The sequence below is a fragment of the Hevea brasiliensis genome, chromosome 1 (assembly GCF_030052815.1).
Source record: "Hevea brasiliensis isolate MT/VB/25A 57/8 chromosome 1, ASM3005281v1, whole genome shotgun sequence".
Taxonomy (NCBI): domain Eukaryota; kingdom Viridiplantae; phylum Streptophyta; class Magnoliopsida; order Malpighiales; family Euphorbiaceae; genus Hevea; species Hevea brasiliensis.
The window spans coordinates 1,505,277-1,522,415 of record NC_079493.1 but is presented as its reverse complement, the minus strand read 5'-3'; the positions used below and the strand labels follow the sequence as shown (position 1 = coordinate 1,522,415).

At 35.3% G+C, this 17,139-nt stretch overlaps 2 protein-coding genes across 3 annotated transcripts; one reads left to right on the top strand and one right to left on the bottom strand.

The window, feature by feature from the left end:
• Window positions 1-1,394: 1,394 nt before the first annotated feature.
• On the bottom strand, window positions 1,395-2,168 carry LOC131182952 (uncharacterized). Its single transcript, XM_058152491.1, has 2 exons — window positions 2,037-2,168; window positions 1,395-1,943 (listed from the first exon to the last, which is right to left on the bottom strand). Exons 1-2 carry the CDS (start codon window positions 2,166-2,168, stop codon window positions 1,395-1,397), a joined length of 681 nt encoding a protein of 226 aa, XP_058008474.1.
• Window positions 2,169-6,920: 4,752 nt separating this feature from the next.
• On the top strand, window positions 6,921-16,863 carry LOC110645795 (DNA repair protein RAD5A). 2 transcript variants are annotated; one of them, XM_058134834.1, is made up of 20 exons: window positions 6,921-7,762; window positions 7,941-8,074; window positions 8,303-8,438; window positions 8,571-8,624; window positions 8,704-8,850; window positions 8,932-9,083; window positions 9,160-9,244; window positions 9,335-9,604; window positions 9,794-9,940; window positions 10,024-10,179; window positions 11,480-11,547; window positions 11,943-12,065; window positions 12,150-12,249; window positions 12,667-12,779; window positions 13,387-13,665; window positions 13,816-14,016; window positions 14,500-14,597; window positions 14,726-14,797; window positions 15,854-15,952; window positions 16,189-16,863. In XM_058134834.1, the coding sequence occupies exons 1-20, from the start codon at window positions 7,181-7,183 to the stop codon at window positions 16,197-16,199; spliced, it is 3,027 nt and encodes a 1,008-aa protein (XP_057990817.1). In that variant the 5' UTR covers window positions 6,921-7,180; the 3' UTR covers window positions 16,200-16,863. The 2 variants fall into 2 exon arrangements, with proteins under 2 accessions (XP_057990817.1, XP_057990786.1); XM_058134803.1 differs by having other exon boundaries at window positions 6,924-7,762; window positions 14,500-14,593.
• Window positions 16,864-17,139: the final 276 nt, after the last annotated feature.

Below are 17,139 nucleotides of genomic sequence, written 5' to 3'. Positions count from 1 at the left end.
CTTCATTTGAGACTTCAAACTAAACACCATCTGAATTTTCTTTCCAAATCCAGCTTGCTTCCTCATTAAAAATAACATTCCTGCTAATAATAACTTTGCCACCAATGGGATTATGTAGCTTATATGCTTTAGATTGAGAACAATAACCAACAAAAATGCATTTTGTTGATTTATCATCAAGTTTACTGCGATTATGTGAATCAATTAAATTATAGGCAATGCAGCCAAAAACCTTTAAATGGCTTACCCACGGTTTCCTCCTGCGCCAAGCCTTGTATGGTGTTTGATTCAAAACAGCCTTGTGATAAATTAAGCAAGTATACTGCTGTTGCTACCACTTTTGCCCAAAACTGATATGAAAGTCCTTTAGCTTTCAGCAAACTTCTCGCCATTTCAACAAATGTTATATTCTTACGTTCAGTGACACCGTTATGCTTTGGAGTGTATGGAGTAGTCATCTCTCTTTGTAAGCCTTGTTCTTCACAAAATTGATTAAATTCCTGCGATACAAACTCACCACCTCTATTTGTGCTCAGCACCTTGATGCAACTTCCAATTTACTTCTCCACAAGTGTCTTGAACTTTTTAAAGTTCTCAAATATTTCTGACTTGGATTGCAAAAAATACACCTAGCTCATCTGGCTATAGTCATCTATAAATAACAAAAAATATCTACTCCCACCAAACGATTGTGTTTTCATGGGACTAACCAAGTCAGCATGCACAAGTTCAAGACAGCTAGATGCCCTTATAGACTTTCTTATAGGAAATGGTTTCTTACATTGTTTTCCATATACACACCCTTCACATACATCTAAAGACTCAATTTTAGGCAACCCAAAAACCATTTCCTTTTGACTCAACAATTTCAAACCTTTTACATTCAAATGTCCATACCATAAATGCCATAATCTTGACTCACTAGCTTATTTGACAACAAATGCATGGTTTTCAACACTAGAAATTTCAAGTGGGAATAATTTGTTTGGTGTCATGCTAACATCAACTATAATTTGATATGATTTTTTATCTTTAATCACACAAGACACATCATCAAACACAATAGAATATCCAGTAGCCATGAGTTGCCCATCACTCAATAAATTCTGTGACAAACTAGGAATGTAATAGACATCATAGAGAAGCTTTACATTACCATAACTATTTTTTATTGCCACAGTACCTTTGCCTTCCACTTGAATCTTCTTGCTATCTCCAAGTGTTACTTTTTGTTTGAAAGTGTCATCAAGCTCCTTAAATAGTGACCGTATACCAGTCATGTGATTAGAGCATCCGCTGTCCAGGAACCAAATGCTACTGTCAATAATTTCTTCTTGATGAGCCATGAAAGGCTTGAGCTTCTCCTTTTCTTGTTCTGCATAACTTGCTTATTCTTATTTTTTTCTTTTCCAGTAGTTAGCTTTTATATGCCCAAACTGGTTACAGTAGTAGCATTTAACACCACTTTTGTTGCCTCTATGCTGCTGTTTTTGATTTTGGTGCTCATCACCTCGTCCTCGTCCTCTGCCGTGACCACCTCTTCCATGAAATCCACCTCTGCCACGTCCTCTACTGCTTGCTTCTCTTTGCTCATTTTTTTGGTGTGATGCCTCCCCCTTCACATGAAAAGCCTTTTTTTCATTCTTCTCATCTAACCTGTTCAGTCTTGCCTCATGGGATTGCAGTGACCCCGTCAATTCATCAAATGAGTACATAGCTAAGTCTTTGGATTTTTCTATAGCTGCTACTACATGATCAAACTTTGGAGTCAAACTCCGTAACACTTTTGCAACTATGGTTTGATCAGAAATCTTTTTTGCATAGGACCTTATTTGATTAACAATTGCAGCTACTCTAGACAAAAACTCTTGCATTGACTCTCCACTTTTCATATGCAAGGTTTCAAAATATTGGCGAAGAGTTTGAAGTTTCACCGTGATTACCTTCAAGGAGCCTTGGAACACTGTCTGCAAAGTAGTCCAAGCCTCTTTGGCAGTAGTTGCTGCTGCAATTTTTTAGAAAATTGACTCATGTACTGCTTGTTGAATGAAGAATAATGCTTTCGAGTCTTTCTTCTTGTTCTCTCTTAGCCTGGCCTCTTCATCTGGATCAGCAAATCCATTCTTAACCAAGTCCCACAGATCTTGAGACTTGAATAATGTCTTCATCTTGATACTCCAAAACTGTAACACCCTCCCTGTAGCAACTCCGTACATTCTACTGTTCTGGTGACCAGTGTCGGTCTGGACAACTAGAACGTCCGGAAATATATTTAAACTAAAGTGAGGAACTATAATTAACTCAAATATTAATAAGAAAAATTTAGAAAAAAAATACAACCAAGTTAAATGAGCCGGTGCCCAAGCGATGGGTAACCTAGTAGGAAGTTACAGTTCTCGCAACTAGGAGTCCTAGACCTGGGAAAAAATTCATAAAATAATTTTTGGGACTCTAGAGAAGGGTTATTGAGGTTCCTATGGCATTAGAATACCAAGAAAATATTTAGAAAAATTTTTCAATCGGTACAGACAATTTTTGCCAGTTAAGCCAAACGGAGGGCATTTTGGTCATTTCGTCTTTAGAGATGATTTTTGGCCGACTTGTCCAGTTAAGTAAATAATTATTATAACATAAAATATGAATAAATATTGCTAAAAATTAAATTGAAAATGAGTAGAGAAGAGAAGAAAAAAAATGGAAGAAAATACCAATTATGACATCATATGATGTCATTAAACACTTACCCGCCAATCATATTTAATCAACACTTAAATTAACTAATAAAATATGGATAAGAATACAACAAAAGCTCATAAAAATCCAGCAGCCATCACCTTCACAAAACTCACCCGTAGCTCTCAAACTACATACCCATTCCACCATAGAAAGCTTACCAAAGCTTTATAACCCACCCAAATCTCACTTAAAATCCTAAGTCCACTTCTATAAAATTTGTCTCTACATCTTGAGCAAGTGTTTGGCTGCCAAGAAAGCCAAAGAAAGTGAAGGAATTTTGAGTGGAAAAATTATGCTCACAAGGTTAGTGTCCAATCTCCTCCTTTTCTTGCTTAATTCATGTTTAAGGGCATGAGTCAAGTGGAAATTGTCATAAAAACATAATATAATTTATGTGTATTTATCTATACAATTTCTGCAGCTTAGAGATGTTAAGGGTTTCATGAATTTCTTTGAAACAAGATGGTATGTGAGCTGCCTTGACATGAGATGAGTGTTTAAACATTTAAGTGCAAGTGAAATGTATATATGGAACTAGAGAAATTGGACACTTGAACAATTCTAGGGTTTTCTCATGTGATGGTTTATTAACCTTGTAATGGTCAATTAGTGACCATTTGAATATGTGGGAGGAGGAAATGAAGTGAGTTGTAGCTTGGGATTTGAGTTTGGGTGCCTTGTATGACTCGCAGTTTGGATGTGAGTCCAGCCTGGTTGGACAGCCATAACTTGGGTTGTGTAGGTTCAATTGGTGTTTGGCCAATTGGACATGAAACTAGACACATAATGACACAACTTTGGTGAAGAAACCATGCCCATAAGACTAAACCAAGTGGACCAAAAGCTTGCCCCAATCCGGGTGTCCTGCAATCTGTCTCTGCAGAATGACCAAATGAATAGTGATTGTTCATTTGGCCATAACTCAGTGTAGAATGACCCAATTGACCTGAAATTTTACCAGCAACAAGCTAAGATATAGACCAACAACTTTCATGAAGGAGCCCACCCCAAATTATGACCAGAACCTATCCAACAAGGGAGTTGTAGTCACTATTCACTGCACTGTAGATATGGTTAGTCCAGAAAAATTCCAATCCGGCCAGTTGTGGTTTTGGACCATAATTTGAGCTACAAACTCCAAATGCAGTGATTAAAAAAAAGAAATTTAACTAGACAAAATAAGGAACAACTTTCATGTTTATCATTTTTTCAAATTCCCACTGCAACAGTAACTAATAGAACAGTAAATATAAGGTATGAAAACTGAAAATTTTGCTCAATTAACTTTAAGCTTAGAAATGGTATTGGTAGCCAATATCAACAAATTTTGAATGCAAAATGTGGTATGTTGGGAGTGTTAAAACCAATGTACCTATTGTCCATGCAAAAGTCAACATTTTTGTTGACTAATGAAGGGAATAGTAACACCAAAACTTGAAATTCAAAAATTGTAAAACTTAAAAGTGTCAAATGCCCTAGTATACCTAACAAGATTGGTTTGGATAGTTTGGCATGCCAATAGGGTTCAGTTAGCAGTACTGCACATAGCATTATGCCATTCTGTGATTTCATGGCTTTTAGCTATTCTGACATTGTGTTGAAATTTGGCCTTGTGCCTGATGTTATTACAATTATTAGCCGCTCACACCGAGATACATATGTGACCGAGGTGTGACGGCCCGAGGTACTTGATACCCAAAGCGGTTACCCGTTTATTCACCCGATCGTCAAAAGATAGGTTACTTGGGTAACCAAAAATGAAAGTGGATAAATTTAATGAAATAATGAATATAACAAGTACAAAATAAGTAAATCTATAAATACTCAACGAAAATTTATTTGCAATGAGATATCAATACATTCACTGCATATTTATTTTCTATTACTTCTTTTTATTTTATAATTGGCACCACTAAGTATTATTGCTTAGCGTGTTGCTTTTGCCACACGTAGGTTCTGGAGATACTGACCAAGAGCCCAGTAGACCACAGACTGGGTGAGACCTCCTGCAGCTCTGCATAGTGTTCGTGTCACCTCACCATCTTCAGTGCATTGGTAGGACATTAGGTTTCATTTTGGTATTTTGTAACTAACTTTTATTTTCTCATATGTAATTGAAACTTATGTAATGTATTTTGGTATTAATGTATATAGTGGAAATTGTGTTTGTGAATGAAAAAGTAAATATTTATTTATGACTTTTACATGATTATCATATGAGATGAATGATTAAGAAATGTAAATATTGTTGAAAAACATATTGAGATTTTGTTGATGAAATGGAGTTTGGGATTGATTGGAAATGATTATTGGAAGTGTTTTTCACAGGTTTTGAAGAACTGTTTTCTCCATTTTTAGCCAGTACTCTGCCGGATTTTCTATAAAATTTTTGGAACCTCAAATAAATTATAATTTCAATAAATGACTTAAATGAATTATATTTCACAAGTTATATTCAAACTATGATAAATATTAATTAAGGAAGAATAAAAATGATTAAGATAAAATAGAGTGTTCCGGTACACCGTGTGATATATCTTACTCGGATATACTGTAGACGGATAAGGGTGTCACAAAAACTCATAGTTTTCACCTTTGAAAATTGGAATTGCTAGTTGAAAAATGCTCACAACATTGCCGTTAGTTGCCATGAATCTTTACGCCTAGTTACAAATGAACCAGGCTTTGATACCACAAGTGTTGGAAATCTGCAGTAAACACAAGAGGCTGCCAGACAGAACTTTTATCAGATAGATAATGAAAAAAAAAATCTGCAGTAGGCTTAAGCTAATTTAGGAATTAAACAAAGCAACAGAAAAACAGAGAAATTATAGTAGAAAGACGAGATATAATTAACTGAAGTTACTATTTTATTCACTTGCCAAAATGAAGTAAACAACAGGCCTATAAATAGGCTTTACACAATAATAAATTAGCAAAAGAAGAACAGCAAAATACTAGCATAAAGTTGAAAATAAAGGAACAGAATTAATAACATCCAACTCACTAAAAAAACTAATATTTCGATAATTGACTTTGAACCATTCTCCAACAGTATCCAACCCCTCAAATGACTTTAAGAGTGTTAAAGGAGCTTTGCCTTGTCACCCATTGATTCTTTGTATGTATGGCTCTTGGGTTATGCGCAATGGGGTCCAAGAGTTATCTCTTAATTTTTTCACTCAACTCTGGTTTTGAATAATGATTGTGGCATTTGCTATCGCAAGATGAACTAATTTTGAGGTTTCCTCTCTCCATATGACTATTGAGTATGATATGGGCATATACATTAATGATAATGAATTAGTGATCAATCATATGTTAATTTATATTTTAATTTACAAACCCAAATTACATTCTCTAAAAAATCACGATTAATGCTGTGGTGCTTTGTTTTATAGATGAGGTTAATATGGATGGTCATCACAGTGTTGCTCTACGTATGCTTTAATTATCATTTTTTTTATTTTAGATATTGGAAATTGAAAAACTTTTATTTTATTTTTTTGATAATAATAATAATAATAACAACATAAATAAAAATAACAAAATTGGGGGCATATAAAAAGAGATCTACAATATTAATTATAAAAAAATTATCATTTTGTGTCAATCAAATTATTTTGATTAATTTTTCTCTATTTGAAGTGTATAGAATGAAAAAATCTCAATTTTAAATATCATTATATATATTATGGGATTTATTACATTAATAATGGAAAATAGAGACATAATTACTGTTCTTAGTAGAGAGTTATTATCTCATTGTGTTTTTAGAATTTTTATATAATTGAATAACAATAAAGAAATTTAAACTCAAAACATCTTTACTTTTTGACTAGTTAGACGGTAGTTTTTAAAGTAACGTTTAGTAGTATTTTGAGTTTGAGAGAGTAATTTATGAAAACTTATTTCTCTTAACTTTTAAAAGTTGAGATAGCATTTTGATCAGAATCAATAAAATATATCATTATTTTTATATTTAACAGTTAATTTAATAATTATTTTTATAGAATATATTTTTTTAATTATTATATAAATAATTAACTATTAAAACAGTTAATTGATAATTTTTTTAACAAAAAATATTTATATAAATAACCGCACAAAGAGCAAAGTGAAACAGGATCTAAATAATCTGCCTGTCCACTTTTTGTGGAAACTTTAGGAAAAAAGAAAAAAAAAGGCAGACTACACATAGAAAATGGCGGGAAAAATAGCGACTTACGTGTAACGTACGCGATTCCACCATCTATAATCCCCGCCATTTCTTCGATGACCCGCTGTTCATTTCAAAAGCTATCTTCACTTGCACAGTCTGCGCGTTTTGGCACCAATCGATCCATCGATCTCCATTTTCCTCCAAAACCCCAACTAATTCAAAATCCAATATCGTCTAGAAATTTAGGGTTAGGGTTTTGCCTTATTTGCCAATAACGGACTAATGGGAAACAAAGTTACTGACGAGCTGCTCTCCACTGTTCGGTCTATTGTTGGCTGTGACTTCTCCGATATGGACATCATCAGAGCTCTCCATCTTGCAAAGTATGACCCTACTGCCGCTGTCAACATCATCTTCGACACCCCTAATTTCAATTCCAAATTTAAACCCCAAATTTCCAAAACCCCAAATCCAAGCACAAAGTCTAAGCCTAAACATGCCCCTGACAAGCCGAAATTGGTAGATAAGGAGAATGGGAATCGCAATTTGGGCGACAACTTGGCTGTTTCTTGCAGCGGAAGTACTGAGGGTGAGGGTGAGGGTGAGGGTGATGTTAATGGTGAGAATTTGACCCTCTCAGATTCTGCTGGGAGTGAGTGGTGGTATGTGGGTAGTGGTGATGTGGCGGGGTTGTCAACGTGTAAAGGGAGGAAGGTGAAGGCTGGTGATGAAGTTTTATTCACATTTCCAACTAAGAGTAATAATTCCAGTTCACCTTCTCCCGGGAAGGTTTTTGGGAAGGGAAGGCAAGCAGCTGCATCCTGTTCGGAGATAGTGAGATTTTCCACTAGAGATGGTGGAGAAGTATGTTATGAAATGTTTCATTTCTCAGCTATTAGTTCCTCAGTATTTCTTTTAATTTTGAAATGTATTTTTAGAATGATAGTAAAATGGTGCCCTTTTAAGGAAATGTTGTACAATCATGATTGGTTAGTAAACGTGATTTCTAAGGCTGTGTCGTGATTTTGGGTGTGTGTGGCAGGTTGGTCGAATACCTAATGAGTGGGCTCGATCTCTGTTGCCGCTTGTGAGGGATAAGAAGGTTAGAGTTGAGGGCTGTTGCAAATCGGCTCCTGATGTACTGGGGATAATGGATACCATTCTGTTGTCAATAAGGTGAGGTCAGCTTAAATATGCAGATTTACCTTCTTTTATGTGCCCATGCTGTGCGTTTGATCATAAGCATGTATTGTCTATTCTTCAGACAGTATGTGTGCAGTTGCACAATTAATGGTGCAGCAATGACTCACAAATGATAACACAGTCACTTTACTACCCTTTGGGTTAATATTATGTTCGCTAGTTACCATATACAGTTGCTGATGAATCTTGATTTTGTGCCAGCGTATACATTGACAGTGCCATGTTCCGCAAGCACCAGAAGACCTCACTTAAGGCTGCCAGCCATTCTAATGAGGAAACAATTATTCATCCTCTTCCAAATTTATTCCGTTTGCTTGGATTGACCCCTTTTAAGAAGGTGATAGTTTGCCATTTGAAACCTGAACTCTTTCATGGTTTCTTCAAAGCTGAATATTAAAAATATGAATTGTGCTGCTTGGCACTGAGTTTTGTCATTCAAATGTTTTAATGGACTTTTTATCATAATTAGGCAGAATTTACACCTGCTGATTTGTATACAAAGAAGCGACCATTGAACTCAAAGGTAACAAAATATATCATGTGCTTTTTTCAATCTTCTTTCCTTTTCACAGTGTAATCTAGCTAGTGTTTTACGTGAACAGGATGGGTCTGGTATTCCTGTGTCACTGTTACATGCCAACAATTCTAAGAATCAATCAAAAAATGGAAATGAAGTTGAAAATGAGGAGTCCATTTCAGATGCCGATCTTGACAATATTGTTGGTGTTGGGAACTGCTCTGAGTTAGAGGTATTGCTATTTAAGAGAAAATCACAACTGTGTTAGCGAAACTGAAAAATGCAGAATTACTTTAGAATTGTAATGGTTTAGGAAATGGATCCTCCTACTACGCTTCAGTGTGAACTTCGACCCTACCAAAAGCAGGCTCTGTACTGGATGATTCAGCTGGAGAAGGGAAAATGTGCAGAGGAGGGAGCTATAACTCTTCATCCATGTTGGGAGGCTTATCATCTAGCAGACAAGTATGTTAATTTGAGTAGCATTCAATATATTATAGTTACTATGAGATTGTTTTTAATGAGGGTTTTCTTCTTGTAGGAGGGAGCTTGTTGTCTACTTGAATACATTTTCAGGTGATGCTACAGTAGAATTTCCAAGCACACTTCAAATGGCCAGGGGAGGAGTATGTCCTTATGCATCCCAATTTTATTGAAATATAAAGTCACTCAATCTTGTTATTTATGGTGATTTGACTATATTGTGCTTTTGAAAGATTCTGGCAGATGCTATGGGACTCGGGAAGACCATCATGACCATAGCCCTTCTGCTTGCTCAATCTGAAAGGGATAGGTCATCAAGTAGTCGATCTGTGAGTCATCTTCCCAATGAAGATGGTGACATTGATGATATTTTAGTATCGCCAAATCCTCTGAAAAAGTTTAAAAAATTTTCTGGCTTTGATAAGTTGATGAAGCAGAAGAAAATTCTTGCAGATGGTGGCAATCTGATTATATGCCCTATGACTCTTCTGGGCCAGTGGAAGGTACTTGGGTTGCCACTTTGATGCTTATTGTGATTGCCATTTGTTGATTTGTCGTTGTTTCCCTTTATCATATACTTACTGTACTTAATACTCACAGTTGTTGATTCCTTCAGTGTGAAAGTGTTACATTGTTAATCACATGCCTTGTTGTTCCTGAGAGTCGATCTAAGCTTTAGAGTGTGTTGTCAGGCAGAGATAGAAACTCACGCACAACCTGGTTCTTTGTCTATATATGTTCACTATGGACAAAGTAGAACAAAGGACACGAAGCTTCTAGCTCAGAATGACGTTGTAATAACTACATATGGAGTATTAGCTTCAGAGTTTTCGGCAGAGGTAGTTTCTATATGTGTTTACACATTGTTTATAATTTTACACATGAAATAATACACTCTTCTGTTTTCCTACATCCCTTTTAGAATGCTGAAGAGAATGGGGGACTCTATTCAGTTCAGTGGTTTAGAGTGATTCTTGATGAGGCGCACACGATAAAATCTTCAAGAAGTCAAATTTCCATTGCTGCTGCTGCTCTAGTTGCTGAGTGCCGCTGGTGTCTTACTGGCACTCCTATCCAGGTAATGTTTTTCATTCATGTCTGTATAAAAGTATAGAACCATCGTTAGTTTCAAGATTCTACATCTTTAAAAAGCAAGAACTTTCTTTCATATTTAGAGTCTTCTTTAGTTCTGAATTAGCTGCCAAAGGACCTTATTCAGAGTATCTTTGATGCAGTCATGGGAATTCAGATTTAGGAATTATTTTGATTTATTTTTAATAGTAAAATTAAGATATTTAGTTCGGATTTTCTATTACAATTAGGAAGTTTAGATTTCTATTATTTAGTAATATTTAAAAAGCTCTTATTTAGTAATATTTAAAAAATTCATTAGGCTTAGTATTTTTCTAGTTACATTGGTTCAGTATTTTCTTATTTTGGGAATCCTAATCCTAGTACTAGAAGCTCTAGTTATTATATTATAAATACCTATGTCATCTAGGTATCTTAGTAGAGCTGAGTCTAGGAGGTTTAAAATTCTGGATTTAAGGTCAATGTGCTCATCTGCTTGGTGACATGCTGACTGCTAAGTGATGCATATGTTTAATTTTACATGGTAGGGTGAGGCATAGGGTTATCACAAATATGATGCCTGGCAATGAAGCCTGGTGCATAAGACTTGTTAATATCCCATATCGGTTTGGGAGCACTCCTCCCCTCTTGAGCTAGCTTTAGGAGGTGAGTTAGGTCTAAGCTTGGCCTATTTTTTTAAGATGGTATAAAAGTCTTTCCAACCAATGTTAGGCCTCTCATAAAGGTTTCATGCTCTAAATGTTCAATCTTGGGCATAAAGAGGGTGTATTAATATCCTAGGATAGGGTAATATACTCCTTATAAAGTCTTGGGCGCTCCTCCCCTCTATAGCTGGTTTTTGGAGTTGAGTTAGGTCTGATCTATTTTTTCTACAAGATTGATATAATTGTGAATATGATGCCAAGTACTATTACAATTTTTTGTAGTATCAGTGTGACTTATGTTTCTATGCTGTATATGTGCATATTTGTTCTCATACATATATGAGGTTTTTCATGAAGTCAATTAATTCTTCTCATGCTCCTACTATGTAAAATTTCCTCTTTTTTTCATACTTAGCAGAGGGTGAGATTTTTATTGATGAGGTTCAAGCTTTGGTGCTTGCTTCTAGATATGTTCTTTCCTTTAATGCTTGATCAAGGCTCCAATTACTATCTAAACTCTAAAGTTAATTTCTGTGCTGGGTGGGTGCCATTATCCAGTGGATGGAAAATTTAATTACTTCCATTGATTTGGTGTTTGGCTTTTTAAATGTTATAGCTCCTGATGCATATTTCACATCTCAGAATAACCTGGAGGACATCTACAGTCTTCTTCGGTTTTTGAAGGTGGAACCTTGGGAAAGTTGGGCATGGTAAGATATAGTCCAGTTGTCACCAAATATATATTTTGTTATTTATCTATTTCCAATATTGGTTTCAGAAGTGATAAAGTTGATTACTGTTGATTCTTGAGAACAGTTTAAGATGTTCAAGTGGCTTTTGTTCCAAATCTTCTCATGGATATTTATTTTGGCGTTAAGTAGGAGTAGGAGTAGGAGTAGTATTAGTAGTTGTAGTGGTAGTAGTAGTAGTAACTAATGAATATATAACTGCAAATACTGTTCTTGGAAGGTTCTTGTTAAAGCAATGAATGCTTCACATTCTGGGATTCAGGAAGACAAACTCCCTTGGTTCAACAAGATTCTATGTTTCTTTGAGAGTTGATGCGATCTGATGTGTGGTTAATTTGTTTTCTTTTATGGTGTAGGTGGAATAAACTTGTCCAAAAACCATTTGAGGAGGGTGATGAGAGAGGGCTGAAGTTGATTCAGTCCATCTTAAAGCCAATTATGTTAAGGAGAACAAAGTCTAGCACAGATCGAGAAGGCAGGTAAATGTACTGGCTAACAATGTAGTTCATCATCCTCTCTTAGCCTCTTTTATATTCATCTCTGAAAGTTTTCACTTATTGCAGGCCAATTCTAGTTCTCCCTCCTGCAGATATTCAGGTGATATATTGTGAACTGACAGAAGCAGAAAGAGATTTCTATGAAGCTTTGTTTAAAAGATCCAAGGTTTATAATTATTTTGCATGACTGCATTTCATGTGATTTTATTGGGTTATTTTTTCACTAATTTAAGTATGATCACAGATTGCTAGACTTCAATTTGTGTTGAAAACTATCCTTCTGTAGCTTTGTTTTCAATAAGGTCAATGTTGCTGGATTTTTTTAATATAGTTCTGCAATTAAAAATGGGCTATTTTTTTAGTCCACACAAAATAATTGACCAATTTCTCCATAAAAATTTAGCAATAAAGACATTGTTGAAACGAAAATCAAAGTTAAGTGACTTTGTTGATACAAGTTGAGGTTTAGTTGAGTTGAAATTTAGTGATAAATTAGTGTCCATGGAAGAAATTGATCCAATTTTATTTGGTATGATTTTTCTGTCATGCTTTTTGTATGACATGTTGATTGGAATCTCCTCAGGTGAAGTTTGATCAGTTTGTAGAGCAAGGACGAGTTCTTCATAATTATGCTTCTATCTTGGAGTTACTTTTACGCCTTCGCCAATGTTGTGATCATCCATTTCTTGTGATGAGGTGTGGACCTTTCTTATCATTTATGTGACCCTGGTATGGTGATGATTTTCATGGGGGATGACGGTATGGGTAGGTTTGAAAGGATTTTGCTGGGGACTGGGTGTGGGGTACGTATATGCAATTTATTGGTATGTGTTTCAACAAATGGTCTTTTGGATGGCTAGGTAGTCTGAAAAGAACCCTTTTACTCAAATTTTGATTTGGATGAGGAGCTCAATTTCACAGCTAATTTCTTTGTAAATACTTGCTGCATTTTAAATGAAATAGAAATTGCTGTAATATGAGTATGAAAGTTCCCTCTCACAGTTCCTATCCTTTGTCCAACCTTTTTTAATGTTTGCAATCATTAATTTTATTTGGTTGCTCATTTAGTTCACTTCATTGCCATCAATATCATTATATAACAACACTTAAATTGGTTTCTGCGTTAATTATTGTGTTAGTGACGCCACAACTAAAAAAAGCATGGATGAAAACAAACTGTGCAAGATACTGCATGTCCTCATAGTCAACTTTCTGTGATTACCTTCGCACTTTTCTTTTCACATCTTTATTTCAAGAAATGTACTATTATATTGTTGGTGATGGGTGACTTTGGCATGTCCAGTCGAGGTGATAGACAAGAATATTCTGACCTAAACAAGCTAGCAAAACGCTTCCTTAAAGGTGGCCAGGATGCCCAAGATGGAGATGCCAGAGATATGCCTTCACGGGCATATGTTCAAGAGGTTGTGGAAGAGTTGCGCAAGGGGGAGCAAGGAGAGTGTCCAATATGTCTTGAAGCATTTGAAGATGCAGTATTGACACCTTGTGCTCACCGCTTATGTCGAGAGTGTCTGTTGGCAAGCTGGCGAAATCCTTCTTCTGGTTTATGCCCTGTTTGTAGGTATATTCAAGCTGCTGTTATGGTTTCATCTCTATGATTACCATCATTTTGTATTCCATTTAGGTTTAAATTTTTTTCTTGATGAAATCCTTTTATAATAAACTCTTCTTTTGCTAAAAGCTCAGATGATTATATTTTTCTGCTCTGTAGGAAAACCATCACTAGGCAAGAGCTGATTACAGCTCCAACTGACAGTCGGTTCCAGATTGATATTGAAAAAAATTGGGTGGAATCATCCAAAGTTAATGTTCTTTTGCAAGAACTTGAAAATCTTCATTCATCAGGATCTAAGAGTATTCTCTTCAGCCAATGGACTGCCTTTCTGGATCTCTTACAAATTCCTCTTTCTAGGTATGGATTCCTAGCTGCTTAAAGTTTTTGAAGTATTGTGCATGGTTGTATAAGCACTCTGATAATTTATTTTAATTCTCAATTCCAAGTTGTATGCTATTGCCAACTAGACTAACATAGAGGTCTTGCTAGGTTCAGTTCCACTTTAGGGGACTGTCGTGTCTAGCCTAGCAGTCTAGCTATCTATTATGAGATTGCAAGACTAAATGATCCTGACTTGCTAGGTCTTCAAGTGTCCATATGACTACACAATACTGATTTATTCAAGTTTATTGACAGTACGGAGATATATTTGTGCTGAAGTACAATTGTAAATGTTTTAACTTGATAACTTTTCCTTAGTTCTTTTCTTAATGTGCACATCCTCTTGAAAATTGCAACCATATCTTCTTTTATGCAAGTGTACCTGCTTCATGATGGCCCAAGGTTTCTTGTTTTGGCTATCCACTATGTGGATATTAATGTAGTTCTCATAATGGCCAGGAGTAGCATTCCATTTGTTCGTCTGGATGGGACTCTAAACCAACAGCAGCGTGAAAGAGTTATAAAACAGTTTTCAGAAGATGACAACATCCTGGCATGTGAATCTTTCTTTCCTTTTTTCCTTTTTGTTTTACAGTGATTTTATCTTTTTCACTTTTGTGAGAGGTTGCAATGTGAGGGTCTAGTAGAAAGTTGGGTTTATCATCTGAGTGGTGGTTCTGTTCAGGTATTACTGATGTCATTGAAGGCTGGAGGTGTTGGGATAAATCTGACAGCAGCTTCGAATGCCTTTGTCATGGTATCCACAATATTGAATTTTTATTGCCATAAAGTTAAAATTCATCCTTGTACTTGTTTGAATGTCTAACTTGGGCCAATTTGAATTTTATGATTAAATATTTTTATATTTTTTAAAATTTCAATTATTTTAAATTAAAAAAAAATCTCAATTCCTAACATCAAGAACAAATGCCAAAACCAGGAACCCTTGTTGAATGAACAAACTAAAAAAAAAAGAACCCTAAAACACCTTTGTGCTCCAATCAAGCCCTCACAAACATGTTGGTTCTCCCCTATGCTCCTCCACTGCATTTGCTGCTCTGTAATCGACCCATTATCGATCATGGATTTCACGTCCAAGATCTGAATCTGCTCCTACTTTCACTACCACCACTATCTGCCTCACTTCCCCTCCACTAGTGACAACAATCTCCCTGCGGGACTTGGTGGTGCCTTGGATGTGGTAACTTTGGTGAAGGTGATGGAACGGATTTTTTTTTTTAATTTTTAATTTTCAATTTGGGATTTTTTTTTTTAATTTTCTTGTTTTGGTTCTTAATAGTTTTGAAGATCATTTTGAAATTTAAATAATTCAAGAAAATAGATATATAGATTGGACTCAATTAAGATTAAAAATTAGATATTTGTTTTAATTTGGCCATAAAATTTAAATTGGCCTAAATTAAACATTGCAGACAAGTTCAAGGGTAAATTTGAACTGTGCCCTTTTTATTTATATCTTGTGATAGTGCCCTGGATGGACAAATTTTTTGCTTTCTTTTGTGTTTGTGTATGCTTGTGCAGTGTGCACACCAACTTTTGTTTGGTAAAGAATTTTTACAGCTCCCAGTATTTAATAGCTTAGTATCAAAATGTAATTAAAATAAATACACATAATAGCTGTTAATTATAGTTCTTTGTACATTCTATATATTCAAAAGTTTGTGGTCAGGCTAGTTGCTGCATTCTCTCTCTGAGCTGATATTTGTTCTGGTTGACTTTAATCATGCCAACTTTCCCTTTTACTGTGTTATGCTTTTTATGGTCGATAGATTAACATTCAAGTATTTTGTAGGACCCTTGGTGGAATCCAGCTGTAGAGGAACAAGCTGTGATGCGGATTCATCGCATTGGACAAACAAAACAAGTGAGGATCAAGCGGTTCATTGTAAAGGTAAGTTTTATCCTTGAATTGGGCTTGTAAGGTTAGAGCTTGTTTATTTGATTTTCTTCTACTGCTCTAATGACACTGGTAATAAAGCCTTTGAGAAAACCTGGCTGAGCTGAACTGTCATGTTTAAAAATAGTGACCGATTAAAATGGAAGTACGGCCCTTATTCGGTCATTGTCAGTTTCCAAAGTTTCGCTAATGGGATTCTGCTTTTGCGTAAATATATACATGGATGGCAGGGAACGGTTGAGGAAAGAATGGAGGCAGTGCAAGCACGCAAGCAGCGGATGATTTCTGGTGCCTTGACTGATCAAGAAGTTCGAAATGCCCGAATTGAAGAGCTGAAAATGCTTTTTACGTAGACTTTTGTGGTGAATAGAGGTCTTATGCTGATTCAGAATGGGCATTCTCCTGACCTTTATGAGTTCATGGAATCAAGATACATAGAGAACAAAATAAGGTTTTTTTTTGGGTGGCACCAGATATTTGGAGGATAGCTCCAGGGTATCTTTGTTTAATGCACAATTCTGGTCCTTTGAGACTGGAGTGGCAAGGCTGCCGGCAGATTACAAAATTGGCTATCCGATTGCCACATCCTTGATTATTTAATAAAACTGAGATTTATTCCAGACCAAAACGAAATTTAGCTTCCGGCATTGAAGAATGATGGAGCTATTCGGGTGTGTTTAGTGGCCAATCTTCTTTGGTCGCTTAACGGAGGAAGTGTTAAATTATCATATATCCGTTATGCTTTTGGAACTATTTGTGTATTTTGAACTGACTGATTATATCCAAATATAGAGTTTAGGTTTGAAGTATTGCATTGTAAAACTACCAATCTTTTGTCCATCTTTTGTTTCCTTTTTGTCATTTCTCCTTTAAAAAATAGTAACTCATTCATTTTGGTTTTTGTATTTTTTTTTTTAAAAATTATTCGGTGGAGGGTAATAGACTGAATAATAAACGGTGAGTTACAGTTTTTTTTTTTATTATTATTTTTTTAATTTAACAAATCTTAGAATGAGTGGATAGAGACTTCACTTTTTACACTTTTAACTAAATTATCTTTTAATAGATTTTATTTTTGTAATTTCTACTAATTTATTATATTTGAAAGTTTTTTATCAGCATGACAAAAAATGAGATTAAATTTTTTCTTTATATATTTTTTTTATTAACCGGACGAAAAA